The sequence below is a fragment of the Phyllobates terribilis genome, unplaced genomic scaffold (genome assembly GCF_046119375.1).
Source record: "Phyllobates terribilis strain yellow unplaced genomic scaffold, ASM4611937v1 Scaffold_2__4_contigs__length_985480577, whole genome shotgun sequence".
In the NCBI taxonomy this organism is placed as follows: Eukaryota; Metazoa; Chordata; class Amphibia; order Anura; family Dendrobatidae; genus Phyllobates; species Phyllobates terribilis.
In genome coordinates this window covers 276226499-276252534 of record NW_027362762.1, presented here as the reverse complement: position 1 = coordinate 276252534, position 26036 = coordinate 276226499, and the positions used below count along the sequence as shown (strand labels likewise).

General features: G+C 39.5%; 1 protein-coding gene across 1 annotated transcript; it reads left to right on the top strand.

The window, feature by feature from the left end:
* The first annotated feature begins 4990 nt into the window (after positions 1 to 4990).
* On the top strand, positions 4991 to 17213 carry SLITRK1 (SLIT and NTRK like family member 1). Its single transcript, XM_073664097.1, has one exon. The coding sequence runs from the start codon at positions 5908 to 5910 to the stop codon at positions 7996 to 7998; it is 2091 nt and encodes a 696-aa protein (XP_073520198.1). The 5' UTR covers positions 4991 to 5907; the 3' UTR covers positions 7999 to 17213.
* Positions 17214 to 26036: the final 8823 nt, after the last annotated feature.

The following is a 26036-nucleotide window of genomic DNA, read 5'->3' as shown; positions in this document are numbered from 1 at the left end:
CAGGAGCATAGTGAGAGCTGAGCTGTGGCAGCCTCAAGCTACCTCTGCTTCACCTGGGCAGTCAGTCCCTTGGGAACCTGGTCATGATATAATGATGAACTATATAATCATTCATTCCGGCCCTAAAGCTCTAATACTGTACCAGCCCATTTGGGCACAACCCAAACCCATTACTGCAGCCTGCCTTTGGAGATACTGTATATACATTACTGAATACTGCAACACTAATAAGGAAACGTTTTGTAATTACGTTTTTTCAGTATCGAGTATGAGCACTACGCACAGAAATATTTTTATTTATTTTACTCACTTATATAGCACCATTAATTCCACAACGCTATACAGACATTATGGGCACTGTCCACATTGGGGCTCACAATCTAGATTCCCTATCAGTATGACTTTGAAGTGTTGGAGGAAACCAGAGAACTCAGGAGGAAACCCACACAGACACGGGGAGAACATACAAACTCCTTGCAGATGAATACACTCATTTACATGCCTGGCTGCCATCAGTGAGGTTAGCTTTCTTTGCAAATACTGACCAATGGCATCCCAGAAGAAAAGTCCGGGAATACTACAGGCCATGATAGCACATTGATGCCACAAAAGCTTAGAGGTCCAGTTGCTGTGCATTATGCCACCCCACACCATATTCCCGTAAGTAAGACCAGTGTTATATTCCCTTGTGAAGGCCTCTTTGTGGTATTGCCCTCAGGGTCTCCAAACCAATCTCCGGCTATTATTGCATCTAAGGCAAAAGCAGGACCCATCGCTGAAGAGCATAGACCTTCATTCCCTTCTTGATTTGCACCATGACAGCTTTTGAGAGCAATGGCATGAGGTCAATGGAACTCCTGTAGCTGGTCGTCTTTCTCATAGCCCAATGTTGTGCAAACGCCTTCCGATTGTTTGTGTAGTCCCTGTTTAATGATTTAGGCTTCATATGTGACATTGAATTTCAGTTGCAGTAGAAAATGAATCAGTTGTAGAACCAGTGGTACAACCAATTCTCCAAAGTGTCCCAGGAACCATTTTTCAATACAACAACACCAAGCGGCATGTTGCTTCCTCAACTGTGAGTAGACTGTATGGCCTAAATGTGCTACTATGGACTGTAATGTCTCTGGGTTTGTTGATTTAAGTGCATTTAGCATCGCAGAACATTCCACAGACAGGTATTAATAACCTCATTGATGGCACGCTGGGCGTGTATTTCTGCGTGTAGCGCTCATACTCTTTACAAAATAAATTGAAATGTTTTGAAAATTTTGTTTCCATTTTTTCATCATTTGCATATTGTAACATACCTGGCGGCGTCCTTGCATGGTGGTCCATCTCCCACTGTGCAAGAGCGCGCACTTGATCTCCAGTCCAGAATGTCTCTCTGGCTTCCCTCCATGCTGTCTGTTTGTGTCTGTTTCTGCTGCTTAAGGGCGGCGCCCGATCTCTTCCTGCTTTTTGTACCTGCTGTGGGTCACACCCCTTGTGCGTCCTCAGCCTATTGCTGTCTGTCACCTGGTATATAGCTCAGCTGCTCCCATCTATTCCGGCCTGAGCAGTGTTTCATTCAGTGTGTGCTTTCACTCTGAAGGTGCCAGGTCCCGTTCTTTGTCTCCTGTCTTGCGGTATCAGTTCCCGTGTCTGAACTGAGTCCTGTCTATGTCTCCTGCCTTGCGGTATCAGTTCCCGTGTCTGAACTGAGTCCTGTCTATGTCTCCTGCCTTGCGGTATCAGTTCCCGTGTCTGAGCTGAGTCCTGTCTTTGTCTCCTGCCTTGCGGTATCAGTTCCCGTGTCTGAACTGAGTCCTGTCTGTGTACTCTTGCCTGCTGCCTTTCCTGGAGGCTGTATTTCCAGGCCTGTCTGAACACGCTCCTAGCCTGTTCCTCCCGCCTTCTAGGGGCCGATTACCTAGATCCGTTCCTGTATCTTGTCTGTCCTGTCTGAACACGCTCCTTGCCTGTTCGTCCCGCCTCTCTGGGGGCCGTATTCCCAGACCCGCTCCTGTGTCCCGATGCAGTGTCGGTCTCGTCCGTACACTCAGTTCCAGTCTGTACTCTCTCCTATCTTTCATCTGTCTTTTCTCTATGTCCGTTCCTTTCCTTTTTCTGCAGAGTCTGAACTCGTACCTAACTCCTGCCTGTTGTCTCTGTACTCCCGTTTGTGAGTTTGTGGTCCACTCGCTACTTCACTGCAAGTACCCTGTGGGTGTCTGGCTCTGCCTTTCCCTTCCTGTCTGTTCCGTGTGAACAGAGCCCTGTCCCCCCTACTCAGCCTTGCCTGCTCTGACTCCTTTGCTCACCGCTCCGGCGGTTCTAGCCTGCTCTGACTCCTTTGCTCACCGCTCCGGCGGTTCTAGCCTGCTCAGACTCCTTTGCTCACCGCTCCGGCGGTTCTAGCCTGCTCTGACTCCTTTGCTCACCGCTCCGGCGGTTCTAGCCTGCTCTGACTCCTTTGCTCACCGCTCCGGCGGTTCTAGTCTGCTCTGACTCCTTTGCTTACCGCTCCGGCGGTTCTAGCCTGCTCTGACTCCTTTGCTCGCTGCTCCGGCAGCCTTGCTCCGCTCTGACCCTTTTGCTCGCTGCTCCGGCACTCTCGCTCCACTCTTGCTCACCGCTCCAGGCGGCCTCGTCCTGCTTTACTCTTGCTCACTGCTCCTGCAGTCTCGCTCAGCTCTGATCCTTTGTTCACCGCTCCTGGCGGCCTTGTCCTGCTCTACTCTTGCTCACTGCTCCAGGCGGCCTTGTCCTGCCCTGTTCTCGCTCACCTCTCTGGGCGGCCTCACTCTGCTGTGTTTGTCCGCCACATCTGTGGTTCTGTTCCTGAGTCCCAGTGTGTACTGGGTCCTATCCTGCCAGTGTCCCTACCTGCTAGTGCCTCCCTGTCTGCACTCTAGCTGTGCTTGCCTGTACCCCTCTGCCTGTATTGTTCCTGAGTCCCAGTGTGTACTGGGTCCTATCCCGCCTGTGTTCCTACCTGCTAGTGCCTCCCTGTCTGCACTCTAGCTGTGCTTGCCTGTACCCCCCTGCCTGCATACCCGCCTGCCTGCATACCAGTCGTGCCTGCCTATACCCACCAGTCTGTGTGCCAGCCTACCAGTCTGTTCCTGTATTCCCCTGTGTGGGTCAACAGCCGTGTCCGGGGTCTGTCCTGGAGTAGCACCTGGTCCCTCTGCTCGGTTCCTCCTTGGTGCACTGGCGTCGTATGCCGTCGTGCGACCCTGGTCGGATCGGGTGAATACCTAGTTAAGCCCCTCCAGGCATTCACTCTCCGGCACGGTCCAGTGGAACCACAACACCCGCACACGCCAGTCAGTCCGGGCGTGTGCATAACACATATCATTGACATGTGTAACGATTCTGTGATTTCCATAATGCTATGATCTTTCCATTTTGTTGTTTCAATTTAAATGTTGAGGAATGGAAATGTAACTGGCGGGCCACATCAGCAGTGCAAGGAATAAGCGACAGTCTCCATTGCGTATCCCTACAAGACCATTAAGTGCCAACCAGTGCTCACATCAGTACAATAGTAGTTTAGCCCCACATGGGGTGCAGACTTCTGCGCTGCTTGTCAATCTGAGGCAGAACTGGGATTCCCGCTCTACCAGTCCAGTGTATCCTCAGATTGACAAGCAGCGCACAAACCAGCCAGTGCAGCATGACTGCACTCCGATGCTGTACTACTCCATAACAGTTACCAGTAGAGATAAGTGGCATCTGTGCTGCACTGCAACAATATGATTTTTTCTTTCAAATTGCATCCCTTCCTGCTTCTCCTCAGGTAGTGCCCCAGGCAGGTGCCTATGTCTGCCTATACTTTGTCCCGGCATTGTCTCCAACCTTTCTCCTTGCTCCTATTACTGATCAGCTTATATTTCCCAGCTGTGACACACAATCATTCTCTTTTCCCCCCTCCATCACCCTCATCACCTACACTTCAGACTCTCTCTGCCTTGACCACTGCTTGTCTCAGTGATTACTTGAGCGATTTCTCTACCCAACTGCTTGGCAACTTGTTCACACACGATTGCTCATCCCTTATTTTTTATTTTTCCCGCCATCCTCCTGTTTCACTTTTCTGTTTTTCTCTGTTCTCCTGACTCCCACCCTCTCTTCAGTACCCAGCTTTCCTCAGTCCTGTTTCTGCATCTAATGTGCATTTTCCATCCTCCACCTCTCTCTGCATTTTAGTCTTCTGCGATTTCATATATGTCGTATTAAAATTTTCCAACCTCCAAACATTTGAACTTATGATGTCACCTCTCATAGTTTTGTTCGGCTCTTTTATGTATTTGCCTTCACCTGTACCATGTCTGGTCGCACATTGTTGACCTGATGAACACATCCGTACGATGCTAAAACGTGTTGCCTGATGTGCGAATAAAGTTATCCTTTGAATTTACAACTTCCGCGCATCATTTCTTGACTTTTTGGAGCAGCAAGTTTTTTTTTTTCCCTATTTTTCTCTATTTTTTTATTTTAATTTCTTTGATCTAGTCCCCTTCCATTGCACATCACACTGAGCTCTCTCAACATCAGACTGTCTTCCTTTCCAGTCTGCTGCCGCATGAATATTTAGGGGGGAAAACATTTATTTGCACGGCACATAGAAACAAAAGGCAAGAACCAGGGTGAAACACTGCAGCCAAACAGGAAGCCTAATGGCAGTTCTACATCTAAACAGCTTCCATGAAATATCTACCGCATCAAAAACCACTCCCCCTCACTAGTGATCCACCACAATCTATGACTCACGCTATAGAAAAAAACAATAAAGAGGATCCAATTAATAGCAACAGATCAATGAATAAAACACAACCTACATATTTTTGGTCAATAATAATCACCATAATATTTACAATAATATACATTGTGCCCTATATTATTTATGCAACATTGATATGTGGTAAATGTATTTTGTGCACATGGATGACATATGTGCATAGTGTGTATCTATGCATACGTACACAATACACAATGAGATGGGTTTCTGTGCAGAGGTATACAGCCAGTGTGCGCGCCAGTGTGTGCGTGTATGTGACATCACATGGAATCCGGAGAAGATAGTCAGTCTCTAAACTTCTCCGCCCGCCGTGTCACTAGATCGCCGGTCTTTAATACCAACATTTTTAACGCTTGCCCTGTGCGTTGATTGATTTTTTCCAGCATTCCCTCAGCAAATGGATTTTTGCCACTGCAGCTCAGCAGAGGGTGTCAGATCTTTCAGAGTGCACCAGGCTGGAACGAACAGAGCCTCTTAGCAACTGACTGGTTCCCTCAGACACAGACACATTCACATAGACATAGACGCACACACACAGCAGCAGCAGTGTGGATGGTAATACAGAGACGAAAGAAAAGCTGGAAAAACGCAGAGATTGCGGAAATTTTGCAGCGCCATTGGCTCGACGTGCAGAGCTAGGCTGGGGCGTGATTTCAGCACCGTCAAGCTGTGGACAGCGCACACCGGGGATGAATGTTACCTACAGTGGAAGAGAAGAAAGCAGCAGACAAATCTAAAAATCCTAAATCACAGCATAAGAAGGCTGCTAGGGGAGGAATCTGCCTGAGCCTCTGCTATACCTCCCTGCCTGTCTGGCTGCAGCATGGCATGGCTGAGGACTGGAACAGGGCACCGCACACTTAGACAAGCCTGATTTCCAACCTTTGGATGTTTGCTGCTGCATACGTGCTCTATCCTACCTGACTCTAATCTGTGGATATATTATTATTATTGACTGGCGTCTGGGATTATTGCAGTGGAGGAGACGAGGGGAGAGCCAGCATCTTCAGATCAGGTATTTTATTGCTGCTTTCTTTAGCTGCTCAGTAACTGAGATCTCTGTTGGAGATGGATTGTTAACACATTGCGATGAGAACGGGAATGCATTGCTCTGATTAAAAATGCTGCTTTGGATCCTGCTGCTGGAGATATCTCTTTGTTTGGCTGCTGGAAACGTTACAAGAGACGTGTGTAAGGAAAGGATTTGTTCTTGTAACGAGGTAGAAGGCGATCTGCACGTAGACTGCGAAAAGAAAGGATTCACCAACCTCCAGCATTTCTCTGCTCCCACTTCACAGTTCTATCATCTATTTTTGCATGGGAATTCTTTAACGAGGCTTTTCCCTAATGAGTTTGCGAACTTTTACAATGCAGTCAGCCTACACATGGAGAACAATGGCTTGCATGAGATTGTCCCTGGTTCTTTTCTGGGCTTGCAACTGGTAAAACGCCTGCACATTAATAACAACAAGATCAAATCATTCAGAAGACACACATTCCTTGGACTGGATGATCTGGAATATCTTCAAGCTGATTTTAACCTGTTAAGAGACATTGACCCAGGAGCATTTAGGGACCTGAACAAGCTAGAGGTTTTAATTTTAAATGACAACCTCATTAGCACATTACCTACTAATGTGTTCCAGTATGTGCCAATCACACATCTGGACCTCCGGGGAAACAGAGTTAAGACCTTGCCCTATGAGGGGGTGTTGGAACAGATCCCAGGCATAGCTGAAATCCTTCTGGAGGATAACCCTTGGGACTGCAGTTGTGATCTGTTATCTCTAAAGGAGTGGCTAGAAAATATCCCAAAGAATGCATTGATCGGTAGGATTATTTGTGAAGCTCCCACTAGATTGCAGGGCAATGATTTAAATGAGACCTCAGAGCAAGAGTTGTGCCCCCTAAAAAATGCAGTTGATTCTAGTCTTGCTGCCCCTCCTGCCCAAGATGAGACCTGTGATCCTGGTCCAATCCCAACCCCTTTTAAAGTCAGTGGCCAAGATGACTCTGCCACCCAGGGTTCCTCAGTAAGCGGAGGAACTAAGATACCAGGGAACTGGCAGCTAAAAACACGACCTACAGCTGTTGTATCGGAAGCAAATTTGAATGATAAACCAAACCTAACCATTGCATGTCCAGCTGCCTGCAGTTGCGGTAGGCAAATCATTGGCACTGGATTAAAAGTAGACTGCAGTAACAAAAACGTCAAGAGCCTTTCTGATTTGGAGCCCAAACCACCTAATGTGCAAGAATTGTTCCTGAGAGAGAATAAAATCCACACCATTAAAAAATCCAACTTTCTGGAATATGGGAATTTAACTTTACTGGATCTAGGAAATAACAACATAGGCATGGTAGAGAATAACACCTTTCAGAATTTAACTGATCTAAGATGGCTGTACATGGATAAAAACTGTATAGACACCCTGACCCCGGATAAATTCACTGGCTTGCAAAGCTTGGAATATCTCAATCTGGAATTTAACTTTATTCAATTGATCCTACCAAACACATTCAATCCTATGCCCAGCCTCAGGATTCTGATCCTCAACAACAACCTTCTAAAGTCTCTACCTGTGGATGTGTTTGCTGGTGTCAGTCTTTCCAAATTAAGTCTTCACAATAATTACTTTATGTACCTTCCAGTGGCAGGGGTACTGGATCAGCTCACCTCTATTATACAGATAGATCTTCATGGCAACCAGTGGGACTGCTCCTGCAATAATGTGCCTTTCAAACAATGGGCAGAACGTCTTGGCCCCGAGGTAATTGTAAGTGATCTCAAATGTTATTTCCCAGAAGAATTCTGGGGAAAAGACTTCAGATTTCTTTCTAATGACATGATGTGTCCACTGCTGTATGCAAAAATTTCCCCAACTCTCAATGCTCTTAGTAAAAATAGTACTGGCCTTGCAGAGACTAATACTCATCCTAATTCCTACCTAGAAACCAGCCGGGTATCTATTTCTGTGCTAGTACCAGGGCTTTTGTTGGTGTTTGTCACCTCTGCCTTCACAGTAGTTGGCATGCTCGTATTTATCCTTAGAAACAGGAAAAGATCGAAGAGAAGGGATGCCAACTCATCTGCTTCAGAAATCAATTCCTTGCAGACAGTATGCGATTCTTCTTACTGGCATAATGGCCCCTACAATGCAGATGGCACTCATAGAGTATATGATTGTGGGTCTCATTCACTGTCAGACTAGATGTGTTAGAATGGGAAAGGGGTGGGGGTGGGAGGAGGGTTTATTAAATGCAAAAAAATACTGCAACCCGGAGGTATCTCATATTCCAAACACAAAGGACACAAAAATGTTGTGCATTGCTGTATCATTCGCTACAAATGTGCCATTTCCCATAAATAGGATTTGTTTCAAAGCTACCTTATTGTGAAGCAACAACGATGTCCATGAATAATGAAAACATTGGGTAAAAGACATATCCAGTACCAGTTGCCAGCTGTGCTACCTGAGAAGTTGATGGGGTAACCAGCCATTCCTTGACTGGGGTTGTGTTCCAGGAGGAACAAGGCTGGTGTAATGGGGGGATACTAATCATGCAGCGTCTGTTCCTGCTGTGTTGGTGCAGAAGTGGGAACATTGCACGAAGGCATGAATGTAATGTAAATAAGTGACTAGTGAAACCAAGTGCTGCATGGCTCGCATGGATACAACGTACCCCTGGGGTGCTCAAGTGAACTGGAGATCTAGCCTGAGCCACCCATAAGTCTCATCTTCTCCAAATCTCTCTATACAGTCTCGGTATACTTAAAGTGCCATTGCTCTATCTTTTGTAATGGATAACGCAGTACAGACCATAAGTTTACTGTGGGGAAAAAGAAAAAGAGAAAAATAATAATTGTACTGTTTTATTTAATATGTGTTTGCATGAATAGTTCCATTATTCCTTTCTTTTTAATTTTATGCAAACTGCCCTGTGTTTCATTTTCCAACATCCAGTATCTACATATGCATTTCCATTCTGAATGTATAATGATTATCAGTTGTTATTATTCTTATTCTAATTATTCTTATTTTTTTTATTATGATTACAGTGTAAACATTCAGAGGTAATCAGATGCAGATAAGCATGACGAATTATTGTCATCCTAATGCATAGGGTGGAGGAAATAATCAACCTAAAATTAAGTATGGAGGTTATCATGACAAAAAAAAGAAAGGATAACGTTGAAAATTCGGTATATTCAAAATTTTTTATAATGGCATATTTTTCAGTATTAAAGTGAAATGTTTCCAAATATCAGTTGTCTTTGGATTCCTGTGTGTAGGGAGATGTTATTAATTGGCTTTGGGGGTGGTAGGTGGTTAAATCTGCTGCTCAAGGATGCATGTATTTTTTATGTGCCACCTAATCCTTCGGTAAATTAGAAGTCAGTTTGGGCAATGCAGATGCTGCATTTGGGGACGCTCGTCTGATATTCATGTAATTGACTCGCCATAGAGCGGACTCATTAAGCTGATTCCAGATTTGAATCGTCAGCAGTTCGAGCCCAGATGCAGCACAAATGACTGACAGTCTTGTCTGCAGACAATTTAGCATCAGCTTCTGTAGGAAATTTGAAAACTAATTAGTGGAAGAAAAATCCCCAGTGGATTTTAACATTGCAACAGGATTTGTGAATAAATGGCTGTGTTATCAATTGCATCTTGATACAATATGGATATTTTGCACCCCTGGTGAAGCAATATAGAACACATACAATATATATTTATATTAAAGAAGAGCGTTTGGTCGGCTATTGATATTAACTATTGAATTACTGTGTGTACAAACGTTTTCTACTAAGGCTTGTTTGTTTTATTGCAGTGCTTATGTATGGTTCAACCTGATAAGGCATTATATGCAGTCAATGTTGTCAGACATCTATGTGATACTGTAAATGTATTGAGCACACCTACAATAGATAGATCCCATCGATTTGCCACTAACTGACATATCTGCAGCTTTTGATTTCAGACATGGGAGGAACTGATGCAATCTTCTGACAACCCATGCAATGAATTAGACATCCACATTTGGGTATCCAAGTGAGAATTCATTATATTTACTGCTCTTACAGATTTATATCATCCGTGAGAGTATTGTGATATATGGCACCGATTTTTTTTCCTAACACTTAACAATGTTATACCTCTCAGTAAGCTAGAGCAAGGGCATTTATCCATATCTATAGAATTACAGTCATCAGGTGAAGTACTGTATGGCATATACCCATTACAGCAACATTGAATTCTGCATGTAATAAAGCTACTATATACCCTTTATATTAAAGGAACACATATCAAATTATCACCCAGACCTATAATAAATGGCTGACTGAGCAATATTACAGACAATTATGTTACTATTATTCTTTATTTTTATTAGCATTATTGTATTACATTCTGATTTATATAGTAGAGTATTTACAGGTAATACGTTAGAGCCTTCATATACATACTAAACAAGACACATAAGAACTACCCAATACAGCCTTAACCTCAGAAAGAAAAAGAACCCTGCCCATATAAGCTTACAATCAATAAGCAATACAATAGGATGGAAAATGAGAAAGTCGTAGCTGTCATATGGACCAGCAGCTGATGGAGAACTAGGCCAGGTTGATTGACTTGTTGGCAAAAATTAATGTTTTCAAAGCATTTTTAAAATATTTAGAAATGAACAGATGGAAAGAGGCACAATGTCTCAGAAATGAAGGCAGAGATGAAAGTAGTCATGATTATGAGATGGTGATTTCTGGTGTAGAGAAGGTCAAAACCAAAGCTGTGGTTGCTTGTAGGTGGCTACCAAGGGACCAGTGAAGTATAAGCATTGACAGTGATTTTGGACACAGCATTGTGTGCCAGTCTTTTAGGATTCTCATTTCTAACTTCCGTGGAAGGCCTTTTTCACACATTGGTGGTTTTGATCTGTTCACTGTCCATGTTTTCTACAGACAGAACATGAACATATTATATATATTTTAGAGCAGGTTTTCCTGCTGACTAATTTGTGAACCAAATTCGGCCATTAAAATGAATAGGTCCATAAAAAAATGGACAGCATGGGGCTAGCACCTGTGTGCTGTTTGATTTTCACTGGAAACATTTGGGGAACTTTCATTCCATTTTTATTTTTCTTCAGGGGGAGGGAGCGAGAGGAGTCACAAAATAGACATGCCTGTGTGAATGATGCCAAACTGGAAACAGTATGGGAGACTGATATGGAGGAATGAGGTTTAAAAATGAAAAGATCAGTGAACACCTACTATTTATACATAATAAAGCATGGTAATAATGAAAATCAATTTAACTATCTAGATATTTACAGAAATATTAGTTTTCCTTAGAGCTTCCCTGTGATCTACAGTAGCAGTGTGGACATATTTTTCATAACATGTTCACATAGATTAAATTTAAAGGCTTGGCACAATGCCTGTTTCAATAATTTAATTGAATTAATTAATGTTCGTAACATTAAGACAACTCTTTCTCTGAAGGCAGATCCACAGGCCATCAGCTGAAATCTCTGGCCATTAATTGATATCAGATGGTAAAACTGCATTAATTTAAGTTGCACATGGTAGTAATAGTATAAAATAGTGACTAGTCAAATGAATTGGTGATTATATAATACATGGCCACCTCTTATTCTCCTTAAATAAAGCAACCCTTTGTAGTGGTTTTCCACCGTGGCTGATAAAATTGCCTAATAATATCTATATGCCCTAATTGAAATGTGTTTTCTTGTAGCACAACCTAAATGAAGCCTAAAAATCCATGCATAAATTGTTCCATGTAGAGAACTATAGTCAGGTGGTTGCATTGGTAGAAACCACCATTCTTTGAGTCACTGCCAGACACAAACAGAAAAGAGCCCCTGTGCAAGAACAATATATTGGCCCTTTGCAGCCCTAAAAATGCTAAATTGCACTTGCTTTGAAGGTAGAAATGGGCCCCTTTACCTCTTGGGCCCCTATGCGGCCGCACAGGTTGCACAAATAATATGTCTGCCCCTGCTTACAGTTGATAATGAGCAGCGATAATCACTCTTCTCAGAAACCACGGTATGGAATTCAAACTATTCTGCCACCAAGTAGAACAATACGGAACCTACTGAGAGTAGTTTCAGTCCCATTATTATTTCACTTGTATACTGGAGCTGTGGTTTGCTAGATGAATGCTGAGTTATCATTCTGGAGGGCTTATGGACTGGAAAATAAACCATACACAAACAACCAGGCATGATATCATCAATATTTTTTCCTGCATGTGAAGACTCTTTTGTGTGGAAAATGCCTTCTAGAACAACTTGGGTTGTTTAGATTGAATATGCTTTTAGATGCAATTAATGAAACAATGTTACATGTCAATCGGCTGAGAAGCCTAAATCTGCTAAAAGCTTGTATATTCTAGTAACCTGAAGGTCTCTACACCTTTACCTTGCATAGTCATACTTTCAGGGGTACAGGAAGGTAAATTCTATGGCAGCATTGACCTTTTGCTGATGTGATAGATACATAGCTAGATGGTTAGTGATTAATGTATGTTCAACACTAACATATAATAGCTTAGAACAAAGACGTCAGATTTTCTTTGATTACATTGTTTATTTGCCCATCAAAAATGGTGAGCTCCCCCATCACTTGATGTAGGTGATGCAGGCACAGAAAATGGCCAATAGCTTTGAAGATCTCTCACATCACTTTGAGGATTCAAGTGACTGCCAGAGGAATATTAAAATTCACCAAACTTATAAAAAATGTGTTGAATGGCAAAATTAGAAGAGAGGGGTCTTATATGAAAGATAAAAATGAGCCCTCCATAATGGTGCTAGGTTTCACCATCCAGAATAGAAGAGTCTGGCATTTGTTTTTCCCTCCGCGCTTTTTTAGGACCACTTTTGATCCAATTTCCTTGAGACAAAATATTTCATAGGTTCTTGCCAGCCAGTACCAAAGAGGATGGGACCAACTAGACCTAAGTTTCCTTCTTTTCAGGGGCTCGATAGCTGTAAAATGACTGCCTTTGACATACATTTTTGGTGCAAATTATTATTGTTTATGAACCTAATCCAAAAGATGGTGTAAGTGTCTGTCAAGCGAGTTGCATTATATCAATTATGCACAATTTGATAGTTTTTGGAACCATTTATGCTATGATCTTGTGAAAGGATTGGTAATTCTCCCTCATTATTGCTAAATGAACACAAGCTTGAAATTACATATTTTTATGAACATAGCCTTAGTGTGAGTTTCTGAAGCCTTTACAAACTGTAATTATATGGTGAAAAAGATTATCAAAATAATTTTAGATGTCATGTAAAAACATAGGAAAAATATCCACAGTCTACAGTATATCTAGATTGTGGGAAACATTACCCAGATGGGGAAAAGTGGAAACTTGCTTATATCTAAAGATATAATAATATTCATAACTAAATCACATACAGTAATTACATTGTCAACTTAAATCTCTTTTCAAATACTGCAAGTGATTTTGCATTCTTTGTCAAGACTCCTTACCCCACTTTAAGGGAATGTGTCATAATAAAAAGACCTATTTTTTTTTTTATCGGGTTGTTATGTCAAATGTATTTTTTCATGACAATGTATTTTTTGCATATCACATCTATATCAAAAATAAAAATGTTAAATCTTGTAATTTTTACACTGGCCACTGGGATGTTTTATAAACTCATAATTTCCATTGTTTCAGGAAATCCACATGTACTGTATATTAGCCACAAGGAGTTGACTTTGAAGCTACTCTTTGTCTTGAAACATCTAATGAGCATGTGCAATGATTATTTTGAATGGAGGGGGGAAGGGTTACTTGGAAAAGTGCCTATTATGATTGGTGGATCAGTCATTGTAAGCCTGTCTCTGATAATGAGGAAACTGCACTTCCTTAAAGGACAGGAAATAGGAGTCTATAATAGACCCAGAGACCAGTGTAAAAATTGTAAGATTAATAATTTTCTTAGTAAAAATTATAATATGAAAAAAGCAAAAAAAATAAATGAAATTGGCAAATGAAAAAAAAAATTGTGACACCAAAAACAGATTTAAACAAAAGGTCATTTTCTGATGACACATTCCCTTTAATAAAGTTTTAAGTGTGTATTGGGAGTAATGGTTTAAAAAAGACTCTAGATGGAACGTAACATCACCCAAAATACATGATTACACCTCTATTATTGTATCTCTGGCTTATCTGTCAAGGTGACCTACTATAGCTACATAATGTTTAGTTCAATGATAGCTATTACTCCTTGTTAATAGTGACAACCATTTTACATTTTGAAAAAGAATGAAAGTTGTTACAGCTGTCTCTTTTATTAGCATTTCTCAATATAATGACAATTATTTTTTTATTTCTTGATATAAATCCTTTTCTGCTGTCTCATTTTGACCTTATAAACAGTGGTCCTGATTTCATGTCTTCTGTTTGGGTTTATTTGGCTATTTAACCGCTTGTTTTCTATGATATCCTATTAATGAATTATTCCTTATATTTATAGAAATTATACAATTAACATAATTTCTTTATTAAAATAATTTAATACTAAAAGAAATGGCAGTCTATGACATATTTCTTGGAGCTGCATAATAATTAATATGATCAAACAATATAAAAATTCATAAAAATAGCTACATAAATATTTCCTATGTTCTTTTCAAATTTTCTCTAATAAATAGTGTCATTAATTCAAAATGCAAGTATTAAAGGTCCTCCTCCCGCACTTGCTAGTAGAGCTTTTCTCACAGATTGCTGTTCTCAAAGTAGCTTCTGATGGAGCATGGGCATAGCTATAGTGGCTGCAGTCACACCCAGACGCTGGAGCCATGGGGGTCCAGAAGGTCTGTTTAGCCCAAATGAGAAAAACAATGCTAATAAAGACCAATTTTACCTTGGGATAATTATTGGAGACTTTCTATTGAGACCCATGAGATTCAAGTTGCGCCACTGTGGAGAGCCTTGGGATGAGGCCAGTCTATCAGCTTCCTGCAATTGAAAAACAGCTTTCAGATGTGCAGTGTTTTTCAATTGGATGAGGCTGATGGACATGTCTGGTCACATGTTCCTCCATCTGCAGCCATTTTGAGAACAGGAAATCTGTACTAACAAGTGCAGGAGTTGAACCTGTAATACATAATAGTAAGTGCCACAAAATCTTGTCCCCAACACATTTACATTAATATGTTGTCAACCCCTAGAAAAAAATGTCAAAAGTAACATATGCATCACTATTTTTTACAGTAGCCTCTATGAAGAGCCAATACTAAATGCTTCCCACGTTCTTCATCACAGAAAAAACATACCCCCAGATTATTCTTAATCAAATTAAGTACGAATATGATCTAAATGTATTATCTTTATTCAAAATGCCATTTGACATAAAGTCTTTTCCCTGACAAAAATGTAAAAATGGTTAGCTATAACGAATAAAAATATATCTAGGTTCTACATACTGGTGCTTCTTGCCAGCTGCCGCAGAGTAAAGTTTGTGGGCTAAGTCTAATGAGTTTTGCCACCAGTCTGTGTCTGCCCAATCTATATGAAAGACTATGCTGATATGTATTATTAAGTGCCAGCAAAGTCCAATGTCTGAGAACAAATCTTTCTACATATTGCCCATGCAGAGAAGCAGTAGTCCAAAGTCATAATTACATCAATCACTAGTTGCTAATGCAATCCCAGTAAGATAAGAATATCAGGCCGAATACTTACATTTAAATTTCCCAGAGGAGCATTGCGCGGCGAATAAGCCTTCTTACCTTGACGTGCCAGAGCCGGTGTGTCACTCTCCACAAGGAGAAACGTTACCTCTTAGACCTCAGTCCAGAGCCTCTCACCTAGCCAAATCAGTTCTCATACTTTGCACTGATGAAGGCCAACAGCCCGAAACATCGTGTCTGCAAATTGAGATTCTGATTTGGCTTTTATCCTAAGTCATATTGCACGACTCGTTAAATGGTTGATTGTGACTTGTAGGATTGCTGCTTCAAATAGGTGGCGCTATAGAGTTCAAGTCCTCTTTTTCTCGGAAGAGGCAATTTGCATATTACATTTAAGGCTATGTTCCCACGGTGAGTTTTTGGTGAGATTTTTACACGGCCTTTTTTTGAAAAAATGCAAATAACATATTTTACTTAATGGGCACAGAAATAGTGTAGAAAATCTGCAACATCAAAAACTCACCAAAAGCTCATTGTAGGAACGTAGCCTTACTGTGACATTATAAATGTAGTGACTATCTTGGTGGGCGATCAGCGTACAGTTCACGAGGACCTATTATAGCATTATACTTTGTCTTGCTAATTCAAGTAAAAAGAAGAAAAAGATAGCATATAAAACAGGACTAAAGTTACCTTTATACACAAATATCTAACGGATATCATTCCAAACTGGTGTGTAAATGGCCATTTAATTCCCTTTTAGGTAAAGAATATTCCCACTATGGGCATCATATTACAAATATGTACATTGATTTGTAATCTTGTCATATACATCAGGCCCACGTGTTCTACCTAGTTCTACCTAATGTAAGTATGTGGAAAAGTTAGGTTGTAATATTAGGGTATTTTTATTTTTAGCTTATCTTCTATATTATTAAGTATATTAATTTCTATGTTTTTATTAAATTAAAATAAAATGATCTAGTATTAAAAAATAATATACCCTTCAATGAACACAAAAAAATTGAAAACAACATCATAAATGCTAAAAATATTTCACTATAGAAAGTAAGTGCAGAGTTTCCACTGGGTTCATCATATGGATATATACATTATGTTCATGGATGGTGTTTAATGCCAGATGTGTTTATATCTATCAATGTGCAGCTCTGGTTCTAGTTTATTACATACTATAATTCTTAAAAAAATAACATTTTGGCTACAATCTGCCAAAAAGATAACCATCATTTTATAACTTTATAAAAACCATTTTACTTGCTAAGAGTGAGATTATAATATATGGAGTAACTCATTGGAACAGTCTTGGTTGAATCTGATAAAACAATTTCTTGATTGATGAGTTCCATTAATCTTATCCATAAAAACGAGGCTTTAAAAGACCCATTTATTTATTATGGATAATTTATTATGTTTTGATGTCATAAAGGGATGTGGCAGAGAGGAGCAATGTCAAGGGTGTTTCCTATCATAAGATCACCCATCATTCTAATTTATTGAAGAAGGAATTATCAAAAAGGGAGAGAACAATTAATGTAAATATAATACAGAAGTGATGATATTTTTATAGAAATACTGAGGAACACTGTTTTAAATAACTAAAAATATAACATTATAGTGAAATTGATGTTTAATTTCAAAGTAAATTCACTTGAAGTAATCTATTCAGACTGACATGTAAATATTTTTATTCGACATGTATAAAATGTAAATATCAGTATGTCAAAATAAATCATTTGATTTCTATTAAATCTGTCTGTTTGTATATTAATAATTTCTTTGAATTTCTCCACACTTATATGCCTATAATTCGGTAGCATGGGTGCACTTTGAATTTATTTTGATTAACGTGATGTCTCCACCTTTTTCTCCTTATCTAATATTCAACCATATTATTCACATAACTCACTATTTTACATTTACCTTCTGTTTTAAGAAGGCGCTGTGATGCCATAAAATAACCATTTCTCAATGTACATTCACAGAGCAGTTTGTAATCACAATTAGGGCTCACTCACATTGCAATTTACATTGGATGTGTGCTGTCAGATGTTTTATTGGATAGCACTCGGACCAATGTTATTTAATGGGGCAGTGCTGATGACTAATTTTTTTCACTGACTGAATCTGTCAATGAAAAAAATCACAGCAAGCTGCAATCTCACTTTGAAATCTGATGCCGCTCATCCATTCAAGTCTATGGGTTTTTGGAAAACATCAGACTGCACTCAGATGACATCTGAGTGCAGTCTGATTTCCAAAGACTCATACAATGGCGAAGATTGAGACATTTTGCTCTCCATCTTCTCCTTACAATGTGGTATGGTTATCTCATCCAAGAAAATTGGATCCCACTATGCCAGGGATGTCAAACTCAAACACACAGAGGGCCAAAATGAAAAACTTTTTCGAGGGCTGACCAGTAAACAGTATAATGGGCCCCACAAAGTCCTCCATACAGAATAATGGGCTCCACATAGTCTTCCATATAGTATTATGGGCCCCACATAGTCCTCCATACAGAATAATGGGCCCCACATAGTCTTCCATACAGAATAATGGGCTCCACATAGTCTTCCATACAGTATTATGGGTACCATATAGTCCTCCATACAGAATAATGGGCTCCACATAGTCTTCCATACAGTATTATGGGTACCATATAGTCCTCCATACAGAATAATGGGCCCCACATAGTCTTCCATACAGTATAATAGACCCCACATAGTCTTCCATACAGTATAATGGGCCCTACATAGTCTTCCATACAGTATAATGGTCCCCACATAATCCTCCATACAGAATAATGGACCCCACATAGTCTTCAATACAGAATAATGGGCCCACATAGGGGTGGTGGATCTGGTGTTTACGGCCAAATAAAACCACCTTGCTGGCCAGATTTGAAAACAGGCCAGCGTTTGACACTTATGCGCTATGCTGACACTTGGATCAAACTCTGATCAGAATTTGATCAGAGTTTCATTTGCATAATCAACCCGATTCTCTCGGATGAGAGAGTCTTCAGACATGTGACTCTGGCCTTACTAAGAGTTACTCAATAGAGCCATAAATTCCTTATCTTGCACTGATGAGGTCTAATAAGACCAAAACAGTAATAAGTAAGTTATACTTAATTGTTCTGTACTTCATGCCTCTGTCTGTAAAAATACCTTTGTGCAGATCAGTCCACGGTAGGAACAATTTCTATTCCTTTTACCATTACAGAGAAAAGAGAATTTACATATTGCATTTGATATACAGTATGTGATGGGTGAGATTTGTCAGCTAAGAATTCTGCTTTAAGGAGGCTTGATGTGCTTTTTATTGAAATACTTCAAGGACTTCAGTCTATAGATTAAAGAGAACTTGTCAGCACAATTTTGTAATGTAAAGTAAACACATGGCTGTAATGTTGCTGTAATACTAATTAAATTGATACCTTTGGTGAAGAAATCTGCTTTGTTGTTCTTCTTTAATCACCATGTGAAGTTTTCTGCTAATTAGATTTTGGTGCACAGGGGCCGGACTGTGCACTGGGTCTTCTCCTGCCTGTCTGTGATTCCCTCACCTCTCCACCTACCTCCGGTCTATGAATGACCAGCTGTCTCTGTTTGATAATTCAGTGACTTATCATTGACAAAATGGGGGCAGGTGGAGCGGCCGGAGAATCACAGACAGGGAGGAGAAGACCTAATTATTAGAAACTTCAAATCTGATTACAGAACAACAACAAAGCAGATTTCTTCACCAAAGATATTAATATAACCAGTATTACAGCACCATTACAAACTTGTCTTTACTTTACATTGCAAAATCGTGCTGACAGAATCTCTTTAGCATAGTAGAAAATAAACATAATCTCTCAAAATATATTTAAATGACAAAGTATTATAATAATATATGTGCTTTAATAGAGGAGAAATAACTTTAGGCCATTGAGCAGGACTACTTGTGTAATTCTTACAATGTGTGATTTTCTCCTATTGTTTTGTTAATATTATAAGCAGGTTTGGGATTTTAAAAGGAAAAATTATTATAGAATTTATGGCAACATTGTACAAACATGAAACTATTTATTTCTTGTAATTATGAGTGTACATGGACTAATGCGTAATATATATGTAAATTATGTATAATCTTATTTGTCCATGTCTAATGATGAGCAACTATGTTCGGTTAACCCTTTTGGCGAGTATGCTCGGGCGAGTACCGAGTATCTTCAGCGTATGCTTGTTTCTTAAGCTTTCCTCACATGTATTAAAGCTGTCAAACAGTCTCAAAGCATGCACTCGGGAGTCATTCAAACATATCACTGAGTACGCTGAAGATACTCGGTACTCGCCCGAGCATACTCGCCGAAAGGTTTAACCGAACATACTCGCTCATCACTACCCATGTCAATTAAAATAAAAAAAAAAACAATATACATTTCATCTGGTAAACAGGGATTAGAGATTAGCAAATCAATTTGAGTCAAATCATTATTATTTTGTCTTGAATTTTTAGGAATTTGATAAACCCGATGAATTCGAACAATTCAAACAGAGACTGGAGTAAGGTTTCTGGCATAAGATATGCCACAACTGGCATGACTTAGATGAACTGTAGTTTTATGCCTCCATTACGCTCAGGCTACACCCATTTTGGCGGAGCTGGGCAAAGCAGGCATGAAAATGCCAAAAGTGGCAAAATGTTTACGCAACCAAGAGTTTTACGATTTATCAAAGCATTTTACTTCAGGGTTCTGGCGATTACACTTTGATGAATCTGGGCCTATGAGTTTACATTTGTCTATATGTGGCTGCCACATTTAGCTTCCTGCTCTTGCATAGATTATTTTAAAAGAGATAAATGCAGAATGACTTCACAGTAGTTGTCATTGTCAGAAGGCCACTGTGAGCGCTGTCTGCCCGACCCGATCACTATTTTTATATAAACAATGGTGTGCACTCAGTGAAAGCATGAAACACTCGTTGATTGGGATATGGTCCCAGTAGTAAGGTTATGGAATAATCCACCACACTCTCAAAGGTCAAAGATGCAAAACTTAATTTATGCTGCTAATCTAAAGAGAACAAACTCTGGAGGTATATGATCATAGGCAACAAAGACTTTGATGTTTGATCCCTTCTGGGTCTTAATCATGTAGTCGCTGTGTCCAGTTTAGAGAAAACAAGTGCGTCAGCGCCAATGCGGTGTGTGTACCTGAACATTTTGTTTACTGCCTCTGCCATGTTCTATCAAGCTAGGCCAGAGATACCAATGTCACAATCCTGCAATATGGGAAACCCCGATTGAGTATATAAACTGTTAAATTGATTTTTGCAAGTTTGGTTATATTTTTCTTTTTTTTTCCAGATTTCCAATAGACATTATTCTACCTTTTTGAATGAAAGATTTTTTTTTTGGTCCATGGATGTGGCGGTGCTGTACATAGCCTTGCTATTGCTTTCAAATTATTTATCTGGTTTCTCTTATGAATTGTTATGTCACAGAATTGTATTAAACACTTCTTTTATATCAGTACAGACCAAAAGTTTGGACACAGCTTCTCATTTTAAGATTTTTCTGTGTTTTCATGACTATGAAAATTGTACATTCACACTGAAGGCATCAAAACTATGAATTAACACATGTGGAATTATATAATTTACAAAATAGTGTGAAACAACTGAAAATATGTCTTATATTCTAGGTTCTTGAAAGTAGCCACCTTTTGCTTTGATGACTGCTTTGCACACAATTGGTATTCTCTTGATGAGCTTCAAGAGGTAGTCACCGGAAATGGTTTTCCAACAATCTTGAAGGAGTTCCCAGAGATGCTTAGCACTTGTTGGCCCTTTTGCCTTCACTCTGCGGTCCAGCTCACCACAAACCATCTCGATTGGTTCAGGTCTGGTGACTGTGGAGGCCAGGTCATCTGGAGTAGCACCCCATCACTCTCCTCCTTGGTCAAATAGCCCTTACACAGTCTGGAGGTGTGTTTGGGGTCATTGTCCTGTTGAAAAATAAATGATGGTCCAACTAAACGCAAACCGGATGAAATAGCATGCCGCTGCAAGATGCTGTGGTAGCCATGCTGGCTCAGTATGCCTTAAATTTTGAATAAATCCCCAACAGTGTCACCAGCAAAGTGCTCCCACACCATCACACCTCCTCCTCCATGCTTCACGGTGAGAACTAGGCATGTAGAGTTCACCTTTCCTGCGTCGCACAAAGACACAGTGGTTGGAACCAAAGATCTCAAATTTGGACTCATCAGACTAAAGCACAGATTTCCACTGGTCTAATGTCCATTCCTTGTGTTCTTTAGCCCAAACAAGTCTCTTCTGCTTGTTGCCTGTCATTAGCAGTGGTTTCCTAGCAGCTATTTTACCATGAAGGCCTGCTGCACAAAGTCTCCTCTTAACAGTTGTTGAAGAGATGTGTCTGCTGCTAGAACTCTGTGTGGCATTGACCTGGTCTCTAATCTGAGCTACTGTTAACCTGCGATTTCTGAGGCTGGTGACTCAGATAAACTTATCCTAAGAAGCAGAGGTGACTCTTGGTCTTCCTTTCCTGGGGCGGTCCTCATGTGAGCCAGTTTCTTTGTAGCGCTTGATGGTTTGATGGTTTTTGCAACTGCACTTGGGGACACTTTCTAAGTTTTCCCAATTTTTCGGACTGACTGACCTTCATTTCTTAAAGTAATGATGTCCACTCGTTTTTCTTTACTTAGCTGCTTTTTTCTTGCCATAGTACAAATTCTAACAGTCTTTTCAGTAGGACTTTCAGCTGTGTATCCACCAGACTACTGCACAACACAACTGATGGTCCCAACCCCATTTATAAGGCAAGAAATCCCACTTATTAAACCTGACAGGGCACACCTTTGAAGTGAAAACCATTTGCGGTGACTACCTCTTGAAGCTCATCAAGAGAATGCCAAGAGTGTGCAAAGCAGTCATCAAAGCAAAAGGTGGCTACTTTGAAGAACCTTGAATATAAGACATATTTTCTGTTGTTTCACACTTTTTTGTTAAGTATATTATTCCACATGTGTTAATTCATGGTTTTGATGCCTTCAGTGTGAATGTACAATTTTCATAGTCAAGAAACTACAGAAAAATCATTAAATGAGAAGGTGTGTCCAAACTTTTGGTCTGTACTATATATATATATATATATATATATATATATATATATATATATATATATATATATATAAAACACATTAACACAATAATTCAAATAAGTGGTGACAATATTTCAGAGCTTGTATGTATCACTATAACAACTTCTGTATTTGTGGCTCTTATTAAAACACGATTTTCAGCACTAACATTAAATATAACCATCGTAAAAAAGGGAAGATGCAGATATAAAACGATGAGGTAACTAGTGTTAAGGGATTTATTAAGGGGAATCAATAAGAGTTAGAAAGATGAATTAACTTCATAACATTCTGTAGTAGTATTTTAAATGCCAATAATCTCGCTACAAGACTTAACTTATTGATTACAATAACAAGGGAGGTTTATTGAAATCTCATGTATACCCTGTATTTATATTTTCTTTCTTTCTTTCTTTCTTTCTTTCTTTCTTTCTTTCTTTCTTTCTTTCTTTCTTTCTTTCATCTATCCATCCACTTATTTATTATAGATGGTTTATTTTCACTATGATTTTTGATAACTGTAAATTAATTCACTGTTGACACAGATTTTTTTCCTTTAGACATACATATAATTCATCGACATAGTAAATTGATTTTGCAAAGTGTAACAAAACAATAGTGTGGATGAGCCTTAGGGGACCAGCAAATTTCACAGTTCTTAAAATTCTTGATTAGGAAATGATGCTCTTACTGAACAAGATCTTCAGAAGTACACTTATTCCATGAAGTACTACATTTACTTGCCAAATATAACTTTCATATATTCGAAAGAGTATGGATTTAACGATCATATTTATATGCAAACTGTTTGGATTATTCAAGCATGAATGGAGTAATTAATTTCAGTGCTTTTGGCATCTAAAGATTGTACCTTTATAGAAATTAAATGTATAGAAATTGTATAATGAAGGCATGCAATTAAGATGCCTTGCAATTGTAAACAGTGACGTGTATGTATATGCTTGTTTTATGTCTAACATTCATTGAGGTACCCAATATGTTAACATCCCTCACTTCTTTTGAGTTACCATTGCAAAATACCAAAGCTTTATACATGAATTAGTGTATTTAATGTTATCTACCATGCTGGCCAATGTTTCTTTATGTCCAACTTATTCTGAGGACGCTATAAAAAGGGAAAAAGGGGGAGCCAATTATTCTGTTCAACCAACTTTTACATTTACATGATGCAAAAAAACTCCAGATTCTTCCAAATCACCTTTTCAGTGTTAAACTGTCTACAGGGTGGGCCATTTATATGGATACACCTAAATTAAATGGGAATGGTTGGTGATAGCAACTTCATATTTGTGGCACATTAGTATATTGGAGGGGGAAAACTTTTCCAGATGGGTCGTGACCATGGTGGCCATTTTGAAATTTGCCATTTTGGATCCAACTTTATATTTTTCAATGGGAAGAGGGTCATTTGACACATCAAACTTATTGAGAATTTCATAAGAAAAACAATGGTGTGCTTGGTTTTAGCGTAACTTTATTGTTTCGTGAGTTTTTTACAAGTTTATGACCACTTATAAAATGTGTTTAAAGTGCTGCCCATTGTTTTGGATTGTCAATGTTACCCTCTTCTCCCACTCTTGACACACTGATAGCAACACCGCAGAAGAAATGCTATCAGAGGCTTCCAGTATCCATTGTTTCAGATGCTGCACATCTCGTATCTTCACAGCACAGACAATTGCCTTCAGATGACCCCAAAGATAAAAGTCTTAGGGGGTCACATCGGGAGACCATGTTGGCCATTCAACTGGCCCACGATGACCAATCCACTTTCCAGGAAACTGTTCATGTAGGAATGCTCGGACCTGACACCCATAATGTGGTGGTGCACCATCTTGTTGTAAAAACTCATGGAATGTGCCATCTTCAGTGCATAAAGAGGGCAACACATCATCATGTAGCAATTTCAGATATCCAGTGACATTGAGGTTTCCATTGATGAAGAATGGCCCCAATATCTTTGTACTCCATATACCACACCATACCATCAAGATATGAGATGTGCAGCACCTGAAACAACGGATACTGGAAGCCAGTGCTAGCATTTCCTCTGCGGTGTTGCTATCAGTGTGTCAAGAGTGGGAGAAGAGGGTTGCATTGACAATCCAACACAATGGGCAGCACTTTGAACACATTTTATAAGTGGTCAAAAACTTGAAAAAACTCATGAAAGAATAAAGTTATGTTAAAACCAAGCACACCATTGTTTTTCTTATGAAATTCTCAATAAGTTTGATGTGTCATATCACCCTCTTCCCATTGAAAAAAATAAAGTTGGATCCAAAATGGCCACCATGGTTACCACCCATTTGGAAAAGTTTTCCCCCTCCCATATGCTAATATACCACAAACAGGAAGTTGATATCACCAACCATTCCCATTTAATTTAGGTGTATCCATATACATGGCACACCATGTAGTTTTAGTAAACCAATGTGTTGTTACAAGCCTTTTAGATACTGTTTTACATGAAAATTCTAGATCAACACTTCACGCAAACCACCAAAAGTGTCACCAACAATAATTCTACAGTCAAAGTCATTCATATTACATTTCTTATCAATGCTAGTGTTTACTCTGAATAACTAAAAACGTTGACCCTATCTTCCTGCTCTTGCATAGATTATTTTAAAAGAGATGAATGCAGAATGACTTCACAGTAGTTGTCATTGTCAGAAAACCACCGTGACCCTATCTTCCTGCTTTTGACACATGATTGGATAGTATCATTATCATTGATAATGCCAGACAAATCAGATAAGGGCTGATTACTCAAAGTGGTCTATGCTAGTTACTTGATGTAAAATACTTTAAAAAGTCAGAAAAATGTTTGCACAACACAAAGTTGCACAAAAATATTGCAGCCTTTGACATTTACACCCCTGTCCAGCATCACCAAAGTGGCCAAAGCAAATTCAGTTGAACTCCAGCAATGCCTTTTTTCTAAGCTTTTGATGTCTTAAAATGGGAAAAATGGACACCACCCATGATATTGTAGTACATAACTGTATAATGTTTACACATAGTGGATTGGGAGATTTTTAAGTAATGTGAGAATAACTAAATAATCACAACTCACCTTTCAAATACGTTGCCGTTTCCTAACCACCGCTCCTTTGGTCCATGTTGGTAGTGCTGTGATGATGTTCTATACATAGTTCAATTGACTGCTGTAGTCAATCATTGGTCTAAGTAGTGATGTTTGTAGGTACAACAATGTATAACATATGAATGCTAAGACCAGTGATTAGATGGCGCAGTCTCATGAAAGGTGAACAGCACATGACCAAAGAGAAGACCAAAAGGGGCCATCGGAGCAGTAACATAGAAATGGTGGGTGACTTGGTAGGCAAGTTATGGACAATATA

Excerpts from the sequence above, each read along its gene's own strand:
- SLITRK1 (XM_073664097.1), top strand. The coding sequence starts at position 5,908 with ATGCTGCTTTGGATCCTGCTGCTGGAGATATCTCTTTGTTTGGCTGCT.